Below are 24398 nucleotides of genomic sequence, written 5' to 3' on the forward strand. Positions count from 1 at the left end.
AGAACAAAACCTAGAAATTTCAAAGTGTGAACAGTCAAAAATGTTCTAGAAAATAATCTGAAATTTTGAGATTAATAACTGAATTTTTTCTAGAAAATCAAAGACATTTCTGAATCTGAAGACAAAAAGTTCTAGAAAAAATTAAGTTAATCACTGAAATTTTCTAGGAAAGCAAAATATTCAAAGCTTGACAAGTTAAAACAAATCTAGAAATAATGTTACATTTTGAAATGATCTAGAAAAAAAATAGAAATTTAACTAGAAAGTCACCAGAATCTTTAGCTAAATTTCAAATTTGTTTGTTCTGTTTGTTTTGTAAATTTTACTGTACTTCATAATAAAGTTACTCAAGTAAATGTAATTGAGTAAATAAATGTAAGCAGTTACTACCCAACTCTGGCTTCAAATGCTTCAAAATATTTACCTCTGTATCAGCAGGGCGTGTTTATCAAGAAATTAACTGGGATTATTTCTACAGAAATAGATGAAAATATTAAAGGGTAAATAAAATATTAAGCTGAGTGAGTTCAAAAGGTGTTTTCCTGGATATCCAGGAAATGTAATTTTTGTGTGATATTTGAGATGATGACGAACGACTGGTCTGAGTCAGGCTGCAGGAATCCGTGTGGGATTATCTCCCTAAAGTAAAAATCAACCTGATGGCTCATCTTGTTTACGCTCCCTCATGTTTCGGTGACGTGAGAAGAAATCAAAACTCCCGTGTTGAAACCTGAGACGTTTCTGTGCAGCTTGGTCCAGCCTTTCCTCATAAACACCAGGAATAAAAAGCTAAAACATCAAACAGTGTCAGATCACGCAGCAGTTTTTCTCTAATCAAAAGCTGTTCTAGTGCAGGATGCATCATCTTCATCCCATAAAAACATGTGAGCAGATTTATACATCCAAAACAGACAAGGACGTGTCTACATATTTGCGTTAAGGGGGGCAAGAACTGTAGAAAGGTAGCATGTAGCCATCATGCTAATGTTAGCCTGATATACATTTTAGCTAATTTTTGGTCCATATGTGTTTAGCATGGAGCGAGTCAATGTTAGTCCACATGCTTCCTACATGCTACTGACTAAAATAGCTAATGTAGCTACTTCAGCGTTTACACTAATGTTTGTATACTGAATGGAGTCAATGCTATTGAATGCATTTTAGCTAACTTTAGCATTTGTTACCAATTTTCAACATCAGAGTCGAGTCCAAACATTATCAAACAACAAAAGGATCTTAACACCAAGAACAAACTGACAGCTCTAGTGCGAGTGACCAATCAGATTTAATTTCCTTCACTCAGAGGATTCAAACCGGGCCCAAACGGTTCTGAACAATGTTGAACTACAGATATCCGGAGAGGTTAGGAGCCTGCAACCCCGAACGAACCCCCAGGATAAACCCTTCAGCCTCGTCAAAATGAAAAACCCATTAAAACCCCGCAACGCTCCGTCGCCCCTCGCCAGCGCTGCGCTCTGCTGCGCGAAAGCCAGGGAGATAAAACAGAAACATTAAGCAGGGAAAACATCCTCCTCACCATCAAAGATCCGGGAGATGACGGACCACCGTGGGAAAACTGAACGATTCGAGGCTCGGCTTGTTTTCTGTTTCCACCCCGGCCTCGCAGGCATCTCCGTTTTTCCTGATAAACAGTCGGCAGGCGAACTCCGGCATCATGAAGACGTTTTTATTTTTCGGCTGCCGTCTCATAACGAGAGGGCTTTGAAGACAATGTGGTTAGAAATGATGGATATATCGCCTGTGGCTTTAATATCTTAAATATTTGGTGCAGCTGGTGTGTTAGATAATGAAGAAAAACAACAAAAAGATGGTGAGTACCTCTTGGTTTCCTTTTTTTTTGGCGAATTTCTTTGTTTGGACTGAACAGAGACGGAGACGCAAGTCAAATTTAAGTCACAAAAACGTCTGATTTGATTTAAACTCGTTCTCTAAACACATGATATGAACTCAACGTCATTTTTCTAGAAAGTCCCGTTTGTTTCGGGAGGCATGAATTCGTAACACTGGCCGCCTCAAAAAAATCAGGAAGGTAACTATAGCGCAGGGCATCATGGGTAAATACAACCAAAACAAATGCGTAAATCTAGCACTAGACTGGAGAAATGACTCGTCAATTTCACATCAGTTGGAAAGGCTAATAAATAGATTCATAAATACAAAAATGTCTACCAGTATATTAGTGAACTCGGTATGGAAAAATGTGTGTATGAACTCAAGATAGCTAAAATGCTATGGTTAGCCTAAATGCTATCACTAGCATATGGGTATCACTAAAATGTGTGTACTTGCATTGACTTACTCCAGGGGTGTCCAAAGTCGGTCCTCGAGGGCCGGCATCCTGCATGTTTTAGTTCTCTCCCTGGTGGTAGCAACAACCTTTTCAGCTTGTCAATGTTCCTCCTAGGTCTCTAACGAGCCATCATTTGATGCAGGTGCGTTAAACCAGGGAGAGAACTAAAACATGCAGGATGCCGGGCCTCCAGGACCCACTTTGGACACCCCTGATTACTCTATTTAGTAAGTCAATGTTAAAGGGAGTAGTAGCACTTAGCATTGACTTATGCTAATATATTAGCTATATACTGCCTGATATGCAGCTCGTATGTACATAAATCTACATATTTACTACATTTGGCTTATATGCTTATTTTAGTTTAAAATATTTTAGCCTTAAACTAAAATAGGCTATAGTTATAAAACTATATTACATATAGTTTTATAAGTAATAAAACTAGCAAACCCACTGTAAAAAAAACAATTAAAACTTTATTAGACAAACAATAGTTACTATATGAAATAAAACTAAACTGCAATAAAAACTGTTATTATCCTGTTTGTTGTTTGTCCAGAACATCCCACAGATGTTCGATTGGACTGTGAACAAATGCAGAATGAGTTGATTCCCACACAAAGCCAAAAATCTGAGCATGCTAATCTAGCAGGCTAGGCCCAGAAGCTTAGCTGGCTGGCTAGCTGGTCGTTTGGCCGTCACAGCTATAATCTTGCTGACTCTGGCTGAGCAGAGAGCTTTGGTGATGAACTGATTTGCAGGTCTGCAGAGGTGGAAGAGAGATGGCAGCCTGCTGGGTTTGTGTCTCTGCCTGGCCGTGTTTTGGCAGGACGTTGTCCTGACTCACTGGCAGCAGAGCTGGTTGCACAGGCTAGCTGCCTGAACGTAGCGGCCAAAAAAACAGAGTGACTCACTGGCTTAAGGATAATTTGGCCCTAAGCACAGATGGGGAACATGATCCTGTAATCAGTGTGTCCATATTACATCAGGGAGTGAGCTAACGTGGAGACAGCAGATCAAACTTGACTGCAAACACTGCAGCTCTGCGTTAGCTGTTAATGTTACTACAATATACAGAAACACTGTTGTGAATCCTGCTTTACTTTCATACCAAATCCAAACAGACCTAAAGATTGTTGTCTTCTTGTAGGAGCAAAATACAAATATATAAAACTGTAAGAGTAAGTATTTATCTATATCTGAAAATAATGTCAACTCTTTAAAATCTTATTAGCTTTTAGTTCAGGGGTGTCCAGACTTTTTTTTTTTTTGTTACGTGAGCCAACATCATCAACTCAGAGGTGCTGATAATCCAACATTTTATTTTTTTTAACTAAATCATAAAGTTTTGTTGAGAATTTGGTTCCTGCTCAACAATAAACATAACATTTTATTTAAAACAAAGTGTATGATCTTTCTTTCTGTAAGAAGATACAAAACCTCAATAAGTTTCACATTTTCTTTATTTAAAGTTTAAATTTAAAGTTTTAATAGTTTTGTCCTAATTGAATAAAATAAGGTTTCCATCTGCATCAACACCTGAGCTGGTGAGACAAACCTGTATCATTCAGGGTCCATACAAAAACATCCGAGTGACCGCAAATGGCCCTCGCGCCACACTTTGGACACCCCTGGTTCAGTTTTATTGGAAAATTGAAATGAAAGGATCCCAGATACGAACTTTGGTACAGAATAAAAGAAAAAAGCGTAAATCAGTCTCTGAACACTGTGACCAATAAACACCAAAAGCAAGTTTTCCAGAGTTTTGGGTCAATTCATGAATAATTACCTACTTTATTATGTACATATAAATACCTTAATTATATTCTTCTGCACATTCAATTTAAACGCTGAAACATTAATTTTTGTAACATGTTCTGACATCAGAATAGTAAACAATCCAATATGGCGAATGAAACTGCAGATTGTAAAGTGTTAAGATGCTAACATGAATTATACATTTGAATTGGTGACTAGCTAAGTTTGCTTCAGACAGCAAACTTTATTAAATCCAACTAGTGTTAAAACAAAACCTGGTTGCCAGGGGTAACCGTCACTCACAGAAAAATTATACTTTCTAACGTCTTGTAGCAGCTAGCATTCGCTACAGGAAGGTTTTAGATGAATTAACTCAGCTGCTGTGGGACGACAGGAGGAACTTAGCTTAAGCTAAATCTGGTTCAAAGCATCTTTTTTTCATGTTTTTTTGCACATTGCTCCTGTTTTAAGCCAGAGTGCCATCTCCAAACTAGGATCAGCTAGCTAGTGCTAGCTAGGAGTTAGCAACCATAACAAACCTATAAGTAATTTTTTATTATGTCCAGCTAAACAAAAGCTAAAGCTGCCATTTTTGAAAGTACTGTTATATTTTAAAACATCTGCGTTCTTTAGCATCATTTGGGCTAAAATTTGTAAGCATCGTTGCTAATGTCTTTGCTGCTGCTGGATTGCTTCCACATTAAGTTCCCATCTCCTTCAGGTGTATTAGGGGCTGGCAACTTCTCACGCAAACACCTGTTTTTTTTTTTTTTTTTAAATTTTACAAGAAAAGTATTAATTCTCATTAGTTATAATAACATATCAGTAATTAACAACAGGCCGTAATGAAAAATGCTCTACTACTGGAATATTATGTTATTAGAATCTGGACCATAAAAAGAGAGAAATAAGGCAGTAATAATCTGTAATAATTGGTAATAAATTGTAAAAAGACAGTAATAAGACGTTATTTTTCAAATTCACAAAGCACTCCTAGACAGCGTGTCCATAGGAAAAACATTTTATTGAAAAACATTTTCAGTTTGTAACAGACTGGTGGAATGTGTGTCATTTATCCTCTTCGAAATTAATTTAAAATTCCGAATTTCAAAATGTCTTTTCTTTTTTTCTTTTTTAATCTTCGTCACAATCTGGGCCATCTGACACTGCGAGGAACGAGGGAGCTGTAACCGTGACATGACGAAATAAAACGGGGCAGACGATAAACGATGCAAATATAATACTGTTACTTACAAACTGGACTGAAATAAAACCATCAACGGAACATAAGAGAGAGAGAGAGAGAGAGAGAAAAAAAAACAAACTAATTTAATAAATATTTATGGTACACACTTATGGCACAAATATGCAGCAGTCGGTTTGGCAACTTTTCTCTTTTTTTTCTTTTTTTTAAACCAAATTACCATGGAAACAGTGCAAAACGGGAGGAAGTGGGGAGGACACGGGCTTTCCATAGAGCGCTAGCTAAAATACATAGCAAAAACTTCAAATTTTATACAAAACATCTTACTTTAAGAGTTTATAAAAAATGTTTTTTATTGGGTTCTGGTCAATATTTACATAAGCTATTTACCAAAAAAGTAGTATGCTCTGTTTTACTGAAGTGTAATCCACTTTTTCTTTTTTTCATTTACTTTCCTACAAAGGTGAATAAGGCTATTGTAACAACCCAGGATCCATATACAATACAAACATTAATGTATTTACAGGTTCTTACCTACAGAAGTACGGTGCAAATTTACTGAGTCAAGTGACCAAGGGCTGACCATACGAGCAAGGCATTTTACAGTCGCCTGGGGTGCTTCCCCCAGGCCGCCGCCTGCAGGCCGCCGCGGCGCCGCTACAGCGTTTCAGGCGCCGCAGAGCTGCAGCCAAGCGGCGGCTGAGAAAAGGACGCCAGATTCAAAGAAACTAAGGAGATTGTCAGATTCTGCCGCAGACAGAAAGCAACTAAAAAGCCATTCTTCTGTTTGTGTTTGTGTCTTTTTTTTGTTTTTCGCTTTTCCTCCACCTCTAAATACCTGTCCAGGTTCTGTTACTGATGCTTTGTCATGGTTTCGTTTTTCACAGTTTGCACTACGGCACGTAGTCAACACTGCAAAAACACAAACGATTACGATTACTTTAGTCTAGATTCTACTGGAAACCTCCGAGTACGTTTGAAATGAGACAAAAATAACTTACAAATAACTTTTCTGCAAGAAATAGGAGCTTGTTTTAAGTAGACCTGAAACGATTAATCAAATAAGTTGTGATTAATCGATTGTTAAGACAATTGATTAATTGTTAACTGGAGCGTACAGATTCAAAAAAAGGCCATTTGCTGAAAGGATAAAACAGTCATTGCAGTTATTAAGTCTAAACTGTACAAAAAGTATATACATTTAGCAATTAAAATGAAAAACCTTTATCTCTAAATACGTTCTACATAGAAATCAAATATTTTTTAGCTTCATCTGGTTTAAATTATGTAAAAAAAAATCCTATTAAGCAACTTATGCTATTAAATTATTCATATAGTAAATAATCATCAGCATGTAATACTTTTTTAGCGGCAGATGCATCTTTTGCTACAAACAAACACCACCAAAGAAATGCTGCCTCTGCATTTTAGGCAACGCTATTTTTATTTTCTTAACTGGAAAAAGTAACTGAATTGTTTGCTTATTTCATTCCTTTTATGAATGTCTAGTATCATGTAAAAAAACAGGCTTAAGTGGTTTAATGAAAATGTGCAGAATGTACCAATCCGATTAATCGATTAATCATTCAGAATAATCGATTAATCATCAGAATAATCGATTAATCGCCAGAATAATTCATTACTAAAATAATTGTAAGCTACAGCCCTAGTTTCAAGTCAAGAGTATTTTATTTATAGTAAGAAATTTTTCCCAAATGAAATCTGCTGGTGGATCTATTAATGTTTTCATCAATATCAGTTATTGATTTAAAACAAGCTCCTGCATCTTGCTAAAATGTTCATTTTAAGTTAGTTTTGTCTTATTTCAATTGTTCTAAGATTTTGCACTAAAAACTTGACCAAAATATCCAGTAAGTTTTGTTGTTTTTGCAGTAAAAACAGAAAAAAATTTTCCAAAACAAAAACAATAAAAAAAATAAACAGACTCATTTTGTTATGTTGGTTTGTTGTTACATCTTTCAGTGGTTAAGAACACTTTTTTCTTTTAGAATTGATTAAAAAAATAAATAAGAATTGCATATTTGCAGATTTTGTAGCCTCTCAGAGGCACAAACCTCAGATAATACAAGGCTTGGCTTTTTCGGTGAAATCTGATGCTCATGAATCGATGGAGATGCGAACAATGGGCTGATAAATGCTCAGGGAGAGGCCTAAGTCACTGCTGAGATGCTGCATGAAGTCACTGACACACGCACACACACACAAGTGAACACACACATGCATGGGGAACATGGAGGGCGTGTATGAGGAGAATCGGGCACACTGGGAACTTTCCTTTGGGACAAACGGCTACTCTGCACCTTATTTTGGGTTGGGAAAACTCGCAGACGGAGCCAGGACCCGAACCATCCAGATATCAAATAATCAAAACCTAGATTGCATAATGTGCACTTATACCACTTATATATTAAAATTAGTTTCTTCCTCTCCACTCCGCCTGACAACACCTGTGCTCTGTGTCTATCATAAATAAATTTTATCATCTTATTTTTTTTCATCTTTTAATGTCCTTTTTTACTTTTTAAATGTACATATATTGGATGTAAAAAAAGAAAGAGAATTGAAAACTCACATAAAGGAAATGCTAATGGAGGCTGAAAACAGTGAAGGTTTAAGCTGATGTTCCTGTGCTTTACAGAAAAGAATAGGAGAGCACCGGCCATGCTGAATTTTGGGCCCTTAGGGTACCCTTAGTCATCACAGGACCCCTGGGGGGTCCCGTTACAGTACCTACAACTGCTTCGCTCTGACCTCTGACCTCTTACAGCAGTAAGGCGAACTGGATTTCTTATTGCCCCTGTGGCAGCCCCGACGGCTCTCCCATATCCGGACGTCGCCGCGTCTCTCTCCGGCGGAGGAGAGTGGAGGGACGAGCGTAAAAAAGGAGGGGTCAAAAGTGCTGCGCTATGCAAGAGAAAAGTCCTCCACCTCCTCCTGTTTTCAACTGAGCTGCTGCCACGCGTGAGCTGCAATGACACATCGGGGAAGAAACGCTATCTGCACTCGAACTATTCCAGAGGATTACGGCGTCGCAGCAGGGCCGCTGCAGACGGGAAACAAAGTAAAGGAGGAGGAAACGTCTGCAAAAAATAAAAATAAAAAATCAGAAATTTCTACATTAATCTCAATGATTTTCTGAGCTAAAAATGTTGAAAATTTGAAAGAAGAAAAACTGAAATTTTCGGATTAATGTAAGAAATTTTCAAGAAATAACTTGGACAATTCCTGGCTCCAAAAGTTTAAAATTTGTGAGAAAAAAGCTCAGAAATTTTGAGTAATTTAAAAAAAAAAACACTTGAACATTTTGTGAGCTTGTAAAGATAGACATGTTCTAGAACATTTTGCAATTTTCTGACCTCATAAAGTCAAACATTTTGAGTTTCAGAAATTTTCTGAGCTTCGAGTCGAAAATTTTAAAATTTTCAAAGATTTGAACAGAAATGTCCAAATCTTTCTAGAAATTTTCTGACATTAATATTAAATTTTCTGAGATTTTTATAGGAATATTTCAACTTTCGTACTTCAGAAAATTCTGTTTTTTCTATACAATTTCTGAGATTATTCTTTCTCACAAAGTTACGACTGAGCTCAGAACATTCTAAGTCCTTTCTAGAAAATCTGAGATTAATTTCTTTTTATTGCAATATTTTGAATTTGTGAATTCTGAAATTTTTACGTTTTTTTTCCTAGAAAACTTCAGACATTAATCTTTGATTTTTTTTGGCAGAAATTTTCTCCTTTTTTTCTACCCATAGTGGCCCTGATACGCCGTCGTAAAAGTATAAAAAACAGATATGAACAAAACCAGTAAATGTGGAACTAAACAAAGAGACTCAATCTTTTTTTTTTCTCTAAACCTTCAAGTAAAACGCGAAATAAAACCGAGCTGAGGATGAGGAGAGATGCTGTGATCGACAACACGTCACTTTGACCCGCGAGTCTGTTTCTGTGCACAGGTGAGTGTTTGTGTGATGGTAGTCATGTGGGTGGACAGGTGAGTGGGTGAAAGTCCCACAGAAGGTCCGGCGTGGGAATCTCTCTGCATCCCGCTGGTAAATCCGCTCAGCTGAGTTCAAGCTCCGCCCACTTCCTGCTTTTTCTCCCATCGTTAAAGTCTCTGTTTCCAAAACAGCAGTCTGTCTTTTCCTCACACTTTCAGAAACTTTCACATCCATAAATCCATCCATCCCACTCACTTAATCCCGGTGGACGAAAACGAAGAAGAGGCTGTCCGTTCCGCTTCCCGGCGAGCGACGGCGGCGGCTTCGCTACTCGTCCCCATCGTCTGCGCCGGCGGTGACCGAACCGGAGCGAAGGGCAAAAACTCAGAGAGGAAACGACTAGTGACGAAACATCAGAGGAGAGGAGGAGGAGGAGTCGACAGAGAGGAAGAGCGGGGCGGTTCGTTTCGCTCCGACCGGGGGCTCGTCCGGGTTCTGCGTTTTCGTTTTCCCGGCCCTCAGACCTTGTAGTAGATGTTGGCGGGGCTCTGCGGCGGCATCTCCTGAACGATGTAGACGGGGTGTCCGTAGTCCCCGCTCACCTTCTCGTAGTGCGGGCAGAAGACGCTGTCAGCAGTCCTGAGCGGGATGATGATGTCGCTGGGCTCAGAGCCGTTGTTGTTGCCGCCGCCGCCGCCGCGTTTGGGCGTGGCCAGCGTGCTGAGCGACAGCGTGGCCGTGTGCTGCGGCGAGTGCTTGCGGTGCCGCCGCCGGTACTTGAGCAGCAGCAGGACCAGCATGACGATGATGATGATGAAGATGACGCTGCCTGAGGCGATGCCCACAAAGATGGCCACCTCGGAGCCGATGGCGCTGGACGATTTCCCGCCGCCGGAGCCGGAGCCGCTGCCGTCTTCTGCTTTGGATTTATCTGGAGGAACAGAGAGAGAGAGCGGGTCAGAACCAACCAGAACTCTGGGACTGATCCAGAACAACAAGTCGAGCAACAAGGCTGTTCAAAGTGCGGCGCGGGGGCCATTTGTAGCCTTCTGAATGACTGGAGTGGGCCCCACAATCCTTGGAAAGCTAAATTTCTACAAAAAAAAAACTCCTTTTAGAAAGAAATGTGGACATTTCTGAGTTTTAAAAGTCAAAAATTTGTATGAAAAAACTCAGAAATTTTGAGACTGATCAAAAATTTGCTAGGAAAAAAATTTCTGGGTTTCAAAAGTTGAAAATTAGCTTTAGATTAATCTCAGAAATTTTCTAGAAAAAAATTTTTCCCAAATTTGAAAAGTTCTAAAAGTTTTTTTTGTTTGTTTGTTTTTAATGGACTCCTTTACGATGGTAAAAACGCGCCGTCGTAGAACCTGAATGCAGGAAGGAGAAGGAAACAAAATTTCCTGCTCAGCTGATCTTGAATATTCCTGAAACTTTCCGTCCAAATCGATCATAAACGTTTCAGCCTTTGGTTTGTTGAACATGGATTAGACATCTCTCTGTTAGCAGAGCATTTGGGCCTCAGAACCACTCGGGGGCTTCGCTGTGGCGATGCTGCAGCGATGTCGCGGCGATGCTGCAGCGATGCTGCCGGCCCCGGGCAGAGCCACACGCTCCCAGCCTTCAGTGTTGGATCAGAACCAGAGCGTCCATCGCTGGGAGTCAGAGCACAGCTTGCCTTCCATAATTGATGTTTCATGACCGTATCAAATATTTCTATTTCTCTGCCCCTCTGGGGCCTTTAGCCAGAAAATCAAGTTAGTTTTTATGTCTTTCAAAACGCAATTTATCTGAGTGCAGCTTTCCGGGATCTCCGACCAGCCGCTGATTGCCCTACTTTCAAGGTTGAAGTCTTTGCTGAATTTGAATAGGAGCGGATAAGATGTAACTTTTTTAAACAAAAGCTAGAAGAGTTTCACTCCAAGCTGCTGCTCCGTTTTAAGCAACATGCAACAGGAAGCCAGAGCTGGGGGACTTCAAAATAAAAGATCTGACTCAGATTTATATGTGAGGTTTATGACGGAGTATTTATTGAGCTGCAGGTGCTTTTTGTTTAGTTACAAGAATAAAGTCATGATATTTGCAAAATCAGTGATTCTTGAGAATAGGGACAAAACAGGTCCTATGGATAAAGCACAAAATTTGAATAAAATATACACAAAATATAATTTTTTCAAATATCTGACTAAACTAACCTGGGTCATGTGAGCACAACAATGTATATTTTCCAGGTATTTGTTGAATATTTTTTTTATTTTAAACATTGTAGTTGGTGGGTAATGCCTGTAAAAGCCCTTGTCCAGTAGCAGAGCTCAACACATTATAATAGTTTAAAATAATTAAAGAAATACTAAAATTATATATTATGACAATTAAGTATAAGTAGTCATATAAATAATTATAGAGGTATCAATAAATTGAATTAAAAATCATTTTTATATATTTTCCAACTCCATTGAAATTTGTCCCTAGTTTTTGTCAACACTGTCAGACGTGAAAAGAATGTAAAAAAAAATCAGGCGTTATTGGGGGGCACCAGAACTTCTGAGGACCCCATGACGTCGTCTTTTCTCTTCCTTTGCTAAGAGGCTCGTTAGCTCTGGTTAGCTTATGTTATTCTTTAGTTTTTTCTTCTGTTTTATTCCTAAGTTGCTTGTCACAACCATGATGTGTCAACTCCATAACTGACCATTTTCAAAACTTTGATGAAATTTTGTGAAATAAAAGCTTAATTCTGGTAAAATGTAAAGATTTCATGGACCTGATGAGCTACAATATGGCCTCCTTCAGAGTAACATCATATAAATTGAGGTAGTTTGGCATTTTGTCAACTCCATCAGAGTTTTTCTGACTCTTTCAGCGAAATTGTTGTCAAATCTCACTTAAATGTGCTGTTAATTCATTTTAATGTATTTTACATGAATTGCATTACTTCACATGTATCAAGTTTTTCATTTTATTCAATAGTTTGTCCCCACCTTCAGTTCTGTGTCAACTCCGTCAGATGGACTTTTTGTTGTTTTTGGGTAATAGGGTATTTTAAAAATAATTTTATATTAATTTTTGTCAGATGGTGATGACAAAGTTCTGGGTCCGCTCGATTAAAAATGTAATTTTTTTAAAAAAATGTTGCAACTGGGAGCCTGCACCTTAGCATCTTTACATTTCCTAAACATTATTTGTCATATCTGCATACATAAGGTTGAGAAATAATAAAAAAAAATATGGGAAAATTAAAACCCATTTTGTCCCTATTCTCAAGAATCACATTTACCAGAAGGAATTACAAGAAAAAAAGTTGTTGTAAGAAACAAGCTTGTTGGGCAATATATTCATTTCTTGTAATATTCTCATCATTTCTGACTTTCAAAAGTTGATCATTTTTGTCTTCTGACTCCCAAGTTTTTATAGAAAATGTATGTGATTAATCTGAAAATTTCAGTTTTCAAGCAAATTTTCATACTTTCTTTTTTTTTTTGCAATTTTTTCATTGAAAATTTTTAAATTTGGAAATGATCAAGTTTTTGTTTAGAAAACTTCTGAGATGAATCTCAAAATTTTTGAGTTTTTCTAGCAATTTTTCAACTTTTTTAACTCAGAAATATTCCAAAGTTGAAACCAAGAAATATCAACATTTTTTCTAGTAAATTCCTGAGATTGACCTACAATTTTATGAGTTTTTTGTCTAGAACTTTTTTTTATTTTTATTTTTTACTTCTGAAGCTCCAAAAAATTTCCACATTTTTTCTAGAATTTTTTTTTTTTTAAATTAATCTCAAAATTTCTAAGATTCTTAGCAAAATTTTAACTTTTGGAGCTCAGAGATTTTCATGTTTTTTTCTAGGACATTTCTGATATTAATCTAAAAGTTTTTTGTAGTAAATTTTGGCAGAATTTTACTCCTTTTTTACTACATAGTTATATTTTATAAGGTGGAGCCCCACTTCCTAAGCAGCTTTTTAAAAGTGTAGCTTAACCTTCATTCCAGTTTTCTTCAGGTGGATCTCTCCTCTCCCAACAGATCCCAAAAACTGACAAACTCTCCATCGACAGAAACAAAAGAATCACATTTTTGTTATCTAATGTTGCAAATATTTAAACCCTTTCCTTCTGTTTTGTCTGAAATAAATAATGAATATTCCTCAGTTTAATTTCCTGGGCTGTAAAGGCCCTTGATTGGTTTTATTTCAGTTGTTGTTTTTTCAGAGATCCAGGGGAGCGTTTATGTGGGTCAGCCTGCATTCGTCCCCAGGCACTTCCTGCTTCTCGCGGAGGAAATTACTGCTCCTGATTTTCTTACACAGAGATTTTTGAGCTGCAATCCAATAGCAGAGATAGGAGGCGCGCAAACGAAGCCTCTCGACCCGAAACAAGCCCGTTTCTGTGCGCCGAAGACGGCAGACGGCGGCCGGATCGTTTTCCTGAAAATGTCACCTTAAAGCTGAAAGGCGAGCGGCCAGGAGACACCTTAGAAGGACCAGAGATGCTTATCGGTTTTATAGGCAACATTCAATTACCGGCTGATGATTCGCTGACCTTTCTGTTACCCACACACACACACACACACACACGCACACGCACACACACACCCACACACGCACACACACCCAGACACCACTGATTTATTTTGTGCAGCTCCTTGACCATAACTCCGGAACGACGGAGTTTTAGGGCCATTTAAGGGAAAAAAAGGATCAAATTTCCACCAAAAAAAAATAAAACAGAAATTTTGAGATTAAACTCAAAATTTTTCTAGGAAAAAACAAGGAAATTTCTGCATTGGAAAATTAAAAAAATAGCTATTAAAGATCTCAAATATTTTGAAACTACTCAGAATATTTCTAGAAAAAAACTAAATTTCTGAGTTTGAAAAGTCAAAAGTTAGTACAAAACTCAGAAAATTTTAAATTAATGTCAGAAATTTTCTAGAAAAAAACTTTCAAAAGTCAAAATGTTCAACTTTTAGGAAAATATGAGTTTGAAAAATCAAAGATTTGCTAGAAAAAAAATCTCAGAAATTTTACAGAAATAAACTCAAAATATTTTTGAGTTTCAAAAGGCAAAAAATTTTCAACTTGAAACTCAGAAATTACAAGAAGAAAAACACAAAAAAGAACTATTCTAGCTCTTTCTCATTAGAGCAACTTTTTCTTGAATTTTTAAGATGCTGTTGTGGTAAAATTGAATCTTTACTCCCCAAAGCTTATGAGTTTATTCTTATAAATTAAAATTAGAAACCGGGCCCACCTCGTGTCTGCTGGACTTCGTTGTTCTCCCTGTCGTCCTCCGGCAACCCGGGCTTGTAGGGCGTTCTGGTGGGAATGTCTTTGGGTGAAACGGGGTCAGACGGATCTGAAAGAACAACATGGACATGGATTAGCAGGCAATCAATCAATCAATCAACCAGTCAATCAATTCCCCCATGGGGACAAATCAAGCATCTATCTTTATCTTTAAAGACACATCAGTAGCTGCTACCTGTATCGCCTGTCAATATGTATCAATTAACTCGCATTCATTACAGTTTTTTTAAGGTGCCACACAACTTTTAGCCAGTGGTTTTAAGGTGGAGCAGCATTAATAATGGCGTCGCTTCTTGTTTTAATGGGATTAAAAATGACGATAAATCACCAGATTTCAGCCTAATTTCACAGATTGGATTTATCCTCAACCTGAGCTGGATCTGGTGGAACCATTAGCTCCGGATCAGGAGAATACTGGAGCTGCTCGCGCTCCTGACGCGACACTCTCAGGGTGCACAAACACTGCATCTGCTGGGCTATGAATCATGGGAATTATGCATGTAAACTAGATTAGCATATGTGTATGGAGTGCAGCCGACAGCGTGTGAGAGCAGCTGTAATGTGTGTTTGTGTATGCATTGGGTTGGCTGGATTACAGCCCCAGGTGTCATGGAGACGACGGAGCCGCCTCCTCTGACCTTGTTCGGAGTGCTGCACATCGCCTTTAGATGCTGCGATACTCACTCTGCCCCACTTTCATGACTATCTTCATGGACTTGGTCTTGCAAACGCCCCCTTCCTGGTTGTCGATGCCCTCCATGGTGCCGTTGGATGTAGCTGCAGGGGGAAACGGAGAGAAGCTCGGGGTCAGAACGGGCGGAGGGCAGAAGGGTTGCCAGGTCTGACTGATAGTTTCCATCCCAAACAGAAAGAAACCAACTCCAAAAACACCAGCTGCTAATGAAACTCACAGTTAAAAGCACCAGATGTAGTCATACATATAAACGTAAATGTCATCGACATTGCAGAACGTTTTTGGTTGTAATTTATTACTTTCTGAGCAGAACCAGATCCCACTGTGTCAGCTAAGAGTCTGAACTCTTTGAACACAAACAGATTTTGTTTTTTGTGTCTCTGTCCTTTTCAATCATGCTTAACCAAAGACTAATCAAATTAACTAATACGATAAGTGCAAGAGTGTGGCATTTTACGAAAAGTTTTGTGCTTTTCTGCCACCCATGACAACTGTTTCCAAAGAATTTCCTCTGAACACTTTCTAGAAACTCGCCAGATGTTGGGAAAAGTGGCACAAATGGTAACAATCCACCCAAAGTTTTCTTTCTAGCCCAAAATGTTCAAAATAAGTCAAATTGGTAAGAAAACCGCCCAATCTGGCAACACACTGCAAAGTGAAGTCACGCTTACAGCATCCCGCAAAAAGCAGCTTACCAACGATGACTTTCATTGGTGTTAGCTGTCAGGTTGTCAACATAACGCACTAGAGATATAGAAGAAAAATGGACGCTACAAAAACTAGAACAAGATCAGAAAAAAAGTTTTTATTAAGAGAAAAAAACTGCGATGGAGAGGGAAGTAGGTCAGCTACTTATGCTAGCTTGACTTTGATAACTTCACCACGTAGATGTGCTGTGGAATTCTGTGAGTTTCAATTCAGTAAGCAAAAATTTTAAAATATGCTAAACTCTGACAGATCAGTAGAACAAGTGTTGAAATTAGCTAACTAGCCTCCGTGTAGCTGTTGTCGTGTCTGAGAGCGAGAAGAACAGAAGAATACAGTGGTTCTGAGTGATTCTTCAACATTATTTTCCTCTTTGTTGTGGCACTGCACTAAATTAATAACATCTCCATGTTTTATTTTGCTAACAAAACAGTTCTACCGCGGCAGCCCGGCGATGGACGGCAGGTAAAAGAATCGTCTTTTCACCTGCCAGCGTTTTGCACATGCGCGAAATTTCTGGATGCAAACAATAAAATTCAACTTGTCTATGTAGAGATACATGTGAGGGGAAACAGATCCTTCCTCCGAGGAAGGATATGAGTCACTCCCCTTTAATAAAATCACAGTTTGCCTGTTCATCACCTCGGCCGCTTCTCTCCGGTGGAATATTTCACATCCCCTGAAGTCAATTAGCCTGAGTAATTGTGACTGTAATATGTCTAACTGCGCTGATGGGCCTTATGAAGGAGGCTGTTAGAGGAGCGGAGAGAGGGCGGCGATGACAGCAGACATGTTGGCAGGCTGCGGGTGGACTCAGCGCTTTATTGTGAATTAGTGCTAACGACACCCAGGAGAGCGGTGGCCGCTTATTAAAGAAGACGTTTTTTTTTATTTGAAAAGCCTAAAATTGCTCAGATCTGAAAAGCAGACTCAGTTAGCGGGTTTAAAGGAGACTGAGACGGGCTGATGGGACAAAGAGAGCAGAAGCAGATAAGCAGACGGACAAGAACAGCAGAGACAATGAAGCTACCAAGATTTTAATAACTTTTCAGCAACAACAAAGAAACAATCTATGGTTTTTCTTTGTATTGTGGTTGAATTTATCCGTCTCAAATGTTTTCTGGCTTACAATTATTTGGATAGCTAACACATAGAGCTTAGACGTTAAAAATGAGCTAACAGACGCTACCGCTAACTAGCAGCTATTAGCTGTAGCCTCAACTGACAAAATGCTAACTGACAGAAAAAAAACTAGCGACTAAAAACAATTATTAAAATGGAAATAAAAGCAGCACACAAACAAAACCATGATTGAAATAGATTGAGAAATTCATAAACAAAAAAAAAAGAAAAGAAAAAGAAAATTGCCCTTCAAAAAATATTGAAGGATCTGGAACTCAAAGACATTTTAAATATCCAAAATAAATAAACAAAACAACAAATAAAATTAATTATAAATAATTTTTTTAAAAAGTGCTAGCTGAAATCATCATCAAGTTTTTGGTAGAAGAGAGAAAAGAGAAAAACAAATCATGCAAATGTAATTTTTTTTTATTAATTGATTAATTGGTTATGAAGGAAGAGGATAGGAGGGGAAAATGTGCAAAAGCTCCACCTTTCTGCTCATTTGCTGCCTCTAGAGGTGAGTTGATGGAAGTGCATCCATATTAGATCATGAGTGAGTTGTGGGGGGCGGTGGGGGCAGCAGGGCTTGTGGTCTATCAGGCCAGTAACACAGAGGCTAACGAGCTGCCAGAGCTTAGAGGCCTGGCCTCTCGCCAGCGCTCAGTGGCCCGCATTCACATCCAACCGCCCCACCCACTCCTCTCCTCCGCTTTGCTTCCTCTCTTCCCTTCCTATCTGCCCATCAGACCTTTCGGATCCCACCTCCATCTATCGCGGCTGGGATTCAGTTTCTCCTTTTCTCCCTCCCTGCTGCTACCAATCATCTTGATCTGAATCCTCCTGCCTCAATAAGACGGTGATGTTAGCGGACGCGTAGCGCATGCTAACGAGGACCGGGCTCCTCGTCTCGCTGACCTGAAGCACATTACGGACAAAGCTGCTTAAAGGATCCCACCCCCCACTCTTCCTCTGCGTGTTTGTGTGTTTTCCTTCATAAACCTGTTAGCAAAACACACGACAATCCGGCAGGGACGCCCCGAACATCTTAACGGCAGAGAAGCGTTGGGAAGGGGTCAGAGTTCACGTGGCGGGAAAGAAAACATTTCCCCCTTCACAGAGGCTTCGGTTTCTGCAGAAAAATCAAAGACATTTTCAACTTTAAATTCCCGTTTTCCCATTTAAATGCGGGATAAAAACACAGCGGGGTCGGTGCCAAGGCTGCAGTCTCGGCGGGCCTGACTTGGATTTAAACAGAATGTGATTGTTGAATCGGCTCAGGCTGGCTGAATGACTTGGCCCTCCTCGGTCCAGTCAGACGGGGCCAAGCTGGAGCGGCCGGCAGGCGAGCTGGAAAGAGTTAACCGACTAATCCCAGCCCCTCCGAAATGGATTTAGGTAAAACTCCAGGAAGAGAGCAGGAAAAATAAAACATTTCATTCATTTGCTTTGGACAGTCAACACTGGGAAAAGCTAACAGGAATACCATGATCCACATTTTGTTGACTCTGATTTTATGCCATTCTGACTGAGTTATTTTATGTTTATTCCATATATTTAATCAAATGCTGATACGTCTTACAATATTTAATAATTTTACAGTGAATATTAGAAAAAAAAACTGGTTTAAAAAATTTATCACAATATAAGTGTTAATATCCATAGATAAACAGTTATTGATTAGTTTTTTGTTTTAAATATCTCAAATAATCCAAATTGGATGCATGAAATTTCCTGTTTTATCCACAGCTTTCACTTCACACTGTTTTTTTTTATTTTATTTTAAGCTGTTGTGGAGAAACCTTAAACTGCTGCTGCACCAGTTACTCAAGAGGTTGTTGCTAGGTAACCACAGAGTGAGTGAGTTGCTAGGTAACCACAGAGTGAGTGAGTTAGTTGAGTGTAAAACTATTTTTAGAATCTGCAACTACCATATTTAACCCAAAAATTAAACCCATTGATTTATTTATTCTACTCCACTATTTCTTTGTGATAAAAGAAATCATCTTACGCCACTGATTTAATCCAAATGTAATAAAAAACACAAGATCTGAGGTATTTTTTATATATAAAACTTTCTTTATAATTGTTAAATTCATGCCCGATCTGAGCAGGAGTTGTAATAGTAGCGACTACGAGAGAAAAAGATGGTTTTTAAAAATTATAAGGAGGTTATTTTCAACATTAACGCAACTTTAATGTGAGGTTAGCTTGTAGAAACAGTTGATGCTAACGTTAGCACCTGCTATCATTGCTAACAAAAGGGCTACTCTGACAGAAAGATAGAAAAAAGGAGGAAGAAAGTTCAGAAGGAATCAGAAAGACAAAGAGAAAGTAGGAGCGAAGGAAGGAAAGAAAGACAGAAAGAAACAGATTGGTCCTAAGCAGATCCTAGCATATATCTGTGAAAGTGAAAAGAAAGTGAAAATCATGAGAGGTAAATCCTAAAATAAGCAGAATGAAGAAACAAATGTGTTTAAAATCCTGGACGCATCAACCTCCTCGGCTTTCTCTGAGTTCAGTTTCATTTTCTCCTGTTTGACAAATCAAGAAGGCAGAAAATCAGCCACTTTAACACGACAGTCAATTGTTTTCGGATAGAGACTTCCTAAAACGCCTTCCTATCTTTTGTACCATAAAATAGAAAAACCCAAATTGGAAAATCGACATAATTTCTTCACATTATAGAAGAAATTCATATTAAACTTGTGATCAGTTTGAATTGACCTAATAAAACCGAGCTGCCATGTTTCCTGTGCAGGGACAGATTTACAGGGATGTGGGCCCCTGGACAGGAGACACTTTTGGCCCCCCCATCCACTAAGAAAAACTTATTTTTACTAACGGAAATGACAATAAATTAGTAGGTAAAAACTATACATCGGCAGGTATGAACTGATTCAGTTTAATAACTCCATGTTGTTTCCAAAGAAATTGACTGTAACTTCATAATTTACTTACTTTACTTTTCATAATTTACTTGTCAAAGTCATAAAGTACTTGAATATTGTCAATATGCATAACAGTCTCAAGGATATTAACACAATTCACCTAATTTGGACCTATGAGTTTTCTATAAAGTACAATGTTTACAAAACCTGCAATCATTAAAGAAAATGCAAAAAAACTAAATCTTACCAAGTACTTTTGTCTACTTTCTAGTACAAATATCTTAGTAGACTTGAAATAAGACAAAAGTATGAATAACTTTTCAGCAACATATAGGAGCTTGTTATAATTCCTTAATTCAGCAGGGCAATGAGCCGTTACCTAGCAACCCCAGCCACGCCCAGCCCGTCGCCTAGCAACCCAATTATAGTTCCGCTGGCAGATTACTTCAACAAGACATTTTTCACATGTTGTAAGTGAAATAATCTGCTAATGGAACTGGCATTTTTTCATCAATATTAAGAAATTATTGACTCTAAACAAGTTCCTATATTTTGCTGAAAAGTTATTTGTGAGTTAGTTAAAATGTAATAAGATATTTGCACTCGAAACAAGGCCAAAAAAATAAACACTTGGTGAGATTTTGTGTTTTTGCGGTGAAGAAGAAAAGAAAAACTTTGAGGCCCCCCAAAACATTGGCGCCTTGGGCTGCTGCTTTCTAAAGTCTGGCCCTGTTCCTGTGTGCAACCAGCACACAATGCTGCACCAAAAGACGATGACGGGTCAATAACTACTGGCAGCCTTTCAGATCGGATCAGAACAGAGGGGGCGTCCTGATGGACAGAACCAGGATGGATTCGTGGACGGTGATCTAAACGCGGAGCGTGAGGACATCGCCACAGAGCGGAGGTTACAGGCTGGTTAATGCCCGTCACGGCGGTGCGCGGTAATTGGCCGTGACAGCAGGCGCCTTCGGTCCCTTTCAGGACCCTTGCGACCCCCCGAGAGAGCCGGGTCACCGTGAATACCAAAGCTGCCCAACAACCATCTCTAATCAGCAGGAAAAAAAGGGAAAAAACCCACTTAGAACCTATTGTTTGGATCCATTTGGGTTGAATTTAACATCCAATTAGTGCGGCACTGAAAGGAGTTTATTTAATTAAAGGTGCAGAAGAAGAAATGCCTGTGAATATTTCCCACACTGGGACTACAGCTGATTCATCCACACAAGCATTTTAATGTCAGTAGCTGAGTTTCCACTACAATGTCTGAGAAACTTTGTTGAAGGAAACCCCCGCAGTTCTGCGATGTTTCTGTTAAAAAAAGAAACGCAATTAAAATCAGGCGTGAATAAGTTACTAAAAACGCATCATCCTTTTACCACTTCCTGTCATCTTCTTTGTGGTTTCTGCCAGTAGTAACATCCGGTTGTTGATCATGTGACTCGTGTGATGCAAAAAAATGTCACCATAATTTTAGAAATGTTTCCATTACAAATGTGGGCAAAACTTTGTCAATATTCCGCTAATGTCGAAAAAGAAAACAGGATTCTGGTGCACAAGAATCGTGTGATGTGAAAAAAGTGTTTCTATTGCAGTGTTGTGAAATAATTTAATCACATTTGATCGCACCTCACCCTTGCACACAAACATGAGTTTTTTCCAAATCGTCTTGTTTCCATTCAGCAAATTTATTTTTGTTATTCCAATTTGCTTAAGTCTTATGGTCAATGGAAACTGTGAATTAACCAAAAAAGACCCAGTTATTCCCTGCAGCTCTCAGGTTCTGTTGCGACTCAAGGAAAAACTGGTCAGATTTCCCTCCGACTGTCGCTGCAGCTTCGTCCTTCTCCTGCCCTCCTCTTCCTGTCTTTAGCTCTCTTTCCTCGCCCCTCCTCACCCTCGTTAGCTCTCTTTCGTCACTCTCTCTGGCCCCTTTCCCTCTTTATTCATCCCTCTCTCTCTCTCTCCCTTCTCCTCGGCGCACGTAATCATCCGGCTCGCTCATCTCTCGGCTTCGGGCCACGCTGCCGCAAAGGATCACATCAAGCCCGTCTGCACTCGACTGTGGCACCATTGTGCACTTTAAAAAACAGAGACATACACGACAAACCCGCCCGAAAACGGAAACGGCGTCGCTTTCCGTACGTCATCGACGCTTGCTGATTTGAAATGAAAAAAGCCCTGAAGTGTTGGCAGCCAACTCAAAGGAGGCAACGTTAATCCAATCGGTCGAGCCTCAGATCCGCACAAGCGATGTGAGGCTGATTGTGTGGAGAAATGGAGGATTAAACGCCGCTTAATTAATTACGTATTGAGTGCTCACTCCAAGAGACTAATGAAACCCTGGCGGTGAACTTTTCTGAGGAGCTGTCACAGTCTGATGGGTCCTGGATGGCGCTGTCAAGAACCGAAACACACACACACGCGCACACACACATCAGCAGCAGTGGTTGGTCTATTTTAGCTGAGAAATTACAGCTTAATTATAGAAAAATCTGCAATATCGTCACTGCTTTTCAACACAAATGGAGACAAAAGATGTAGAAACAGCACCCCCTCAGGCCAACAGCGGAATTACGTCAATGACAATAAGAATTTAGATTCACAGATCAAACGATTCCCTTTCAGGTTAATGTTTTGGAGAAATTTGAGCTAAATGATGCTGTTTTTTTTTTTAACTCTTTCTGAAGTATTTAAAAAATGCTCTTCTGAGAAGTGAATTTTCTGTAAACAAGTCAACATTTACCCCCAAAGGTGAGGACATGGTGACTGCCGTGTGTGAACAAAGAGAACATTCACCGCGATTTCCTTTTAGGTTTTTGATCCCATCATATTGCTCTGGCTTCTCTAGCTGCTCATTTCTGGAACAAACAATAAAAATATTTAATTATTGTCATTTTATGCTTACAATAATGTGATGGATGTTTGGTTGAATGAATAAATAGTCTCTGCTCCAGTGTTTCAATGAATGCTTTTGAGTTTCGAGACGAGTTTTTAACATGACAAAGTATTTTTAAATAGCGCTCTACTGAGAAATGACTCTTCTATAAATAAGTCAAGATTTACCCCCAAAGGTGAGGACATGGTGACTGCTGTGTGAGAGCACATGTTCACTGTGGGATTCTGTTATTAATTATGCATCTTTCAGGTCTACAAACACAAGCTAACATAATGAAAAAGTTCATCAAGACATAGAGAAAAACAGTTTAATCTTTCCCAGTAGTACCTTTCCCCCAAAGGTGAGAACATGGTGACCGCCGTGTGTGAGCAGAGAGAAAGTTCACTATTAGAACCTCTTATTAAAAATAAATTCCTCTCAATTCTCATTAAGCTTTAAACAGTTAAACCATTAAAGCTTCAGGATTGTACTATTTTTTGCAGTGTAATTCCCTCTGAAATAACAGTACAGGTATTCACTTTAATCTGTGAGTGACAATTTATTTAGCTAGTCTTTAATAAAGACTTTATTAAGGGGTAACCATCCTTGTTTACTGCTATAAAAGTGGCTGAAATTTCTATTTACTTTGCTTTCTTACAGCTAAAGCTGGAAGTTGTGATGAGACGGGCTTTCCTGGAAATTCAGACAAACTAAAATATAGTTTATGAGAGTGAATAGAAGAGCATTAATTTAATTTAACAGATGTAAATAAACAGAGTTAATATATGACTTACTCTCCAGGCTAACTGGTTTATAATGACATGAGCTTTTCTTTTTTTTAATAATTCTAAATTTAGATTCAAAATTAGTTCTCATGAAGTTTGAACTAACACAATAAGCTCAGTCTTATTAGCTGACAATAGTTTCTAGATTGGTTCAGACTTTCACACGAAACCTATAAAAACAGCAAAGTAGAACTTGTTGTTCTTTACAGGTTTTGCAGAGAAAACTGAGACCGGTAGAGCCAGTTCAGGACTCAAATATATTTTTAAAAAATGGTCCTCTCTCTTGCATTGCAACCTGCCAGACAAGATATTTCAGCTAATGAAGTGTTTCAAAGCAAATAAGTCAAAAAGCAACACGCAACTGAATCGTCACGTTGCACAGGTAACAAATTAATCATCAGAAAAAGGGATTCCTTCTGTTTATTCTTCTTATTATTATAGATAAATGTTTTAATCAATCATATTTTATCAGATTTAGGACTCCATAAACAATCTGAAGAGATTGAGGAGAGATCAATATAGCTAAAAGCTAAAATACAGGTCACAGTGACAATAACAATCTTCAGTGTGGAAGTCAGTAGAGAGAAAAAAAGACTCAAAATTCACTATTTTCAGAGTCGTAAAATGTTTAGAGGAAACATAAAATCTTGTTTACATGTAGCCATATTGGCTGCTCATTCAGGCTGCTAATTTAGCAGCTATGCTAATAATGCTAAGTGCTAATAGAAGATTCCAAGGAGAGCTTAAAACATAAACTATTTTTTTTCTTTGTTTTGAAATGATAG

At 38.6% G+C, this 24398-nt stretch overlaps 1 protein-coding gene and 1 long non-coding RNA gene across 3 annotated transcripts in view; both read right to left on the reverse strand.

Moving 5' to 3' along the window:
- LOC103138190 (uncharacterized) overlaps positions 1-2356 on the reverse strand; it is a 10557-nt gene extending 8201 nt beyond the window's left edge. Inside the window, exons 1-3 of one of the 2 annotated variants that reach the window (XR_476260.1) lie at positions 2321-2356; positions 1840-1880; positions 1538-1720 (exon numbers count right to left, since the gene is read on the reverse strand). This is a non-coding gene — a long non-coding RNA (uncharacterized LOC103138190). Of the gene's footprint in view, positions 1-1537; positions 2057-2320 lie in introns of those variants that run through there. The other variant, XR_001662133.1, reaches the window with a different exon arrangement.
- Positions 2357-8980: 6624 nt separating this feature from the next.
- The window catches only part of efnb2a (ephrin-B2a), a 31829-nt gene continuing 16411 nt past the window's right edge, over positions 8981-24398 (reverse strand). Inside the window, exons 3-5 of the mRNA XM_007552303.2 lie at positions 15223-15315; positions 14483-14587; positions 8981-10166 (exon numbers count right to left, since the gene is read on the reverse strand). Coding sequence (XP_007552365.1) covers positions 9754-10166; positions 14483-14587; positions 15223-15315 — 611 coding nt within the window. The 3' untranslated portion in view covers positions 8981-9753. The remainder of the gene's footprint in view (positions 10167-14482; positions 14588-15222; positions 15316-24398) is intronic.

This window comes from Poecilia formosa, unplaced genomic scaffold, assembly GCF_000485575.1.
Source record: "Poecilia formosa unplaced genomic scaffold, Poecilia_formosa-5.1.2 Scaffold47, whole genome shotgun sequence".
Taxonomy (NCBI): domain Eukaryota; kingdom Metazoa; phylum Chordata; class Actinopteri; order Cyprinodontiformes; family Poeciliidae; genus Poecilia; species Poecilia formosa.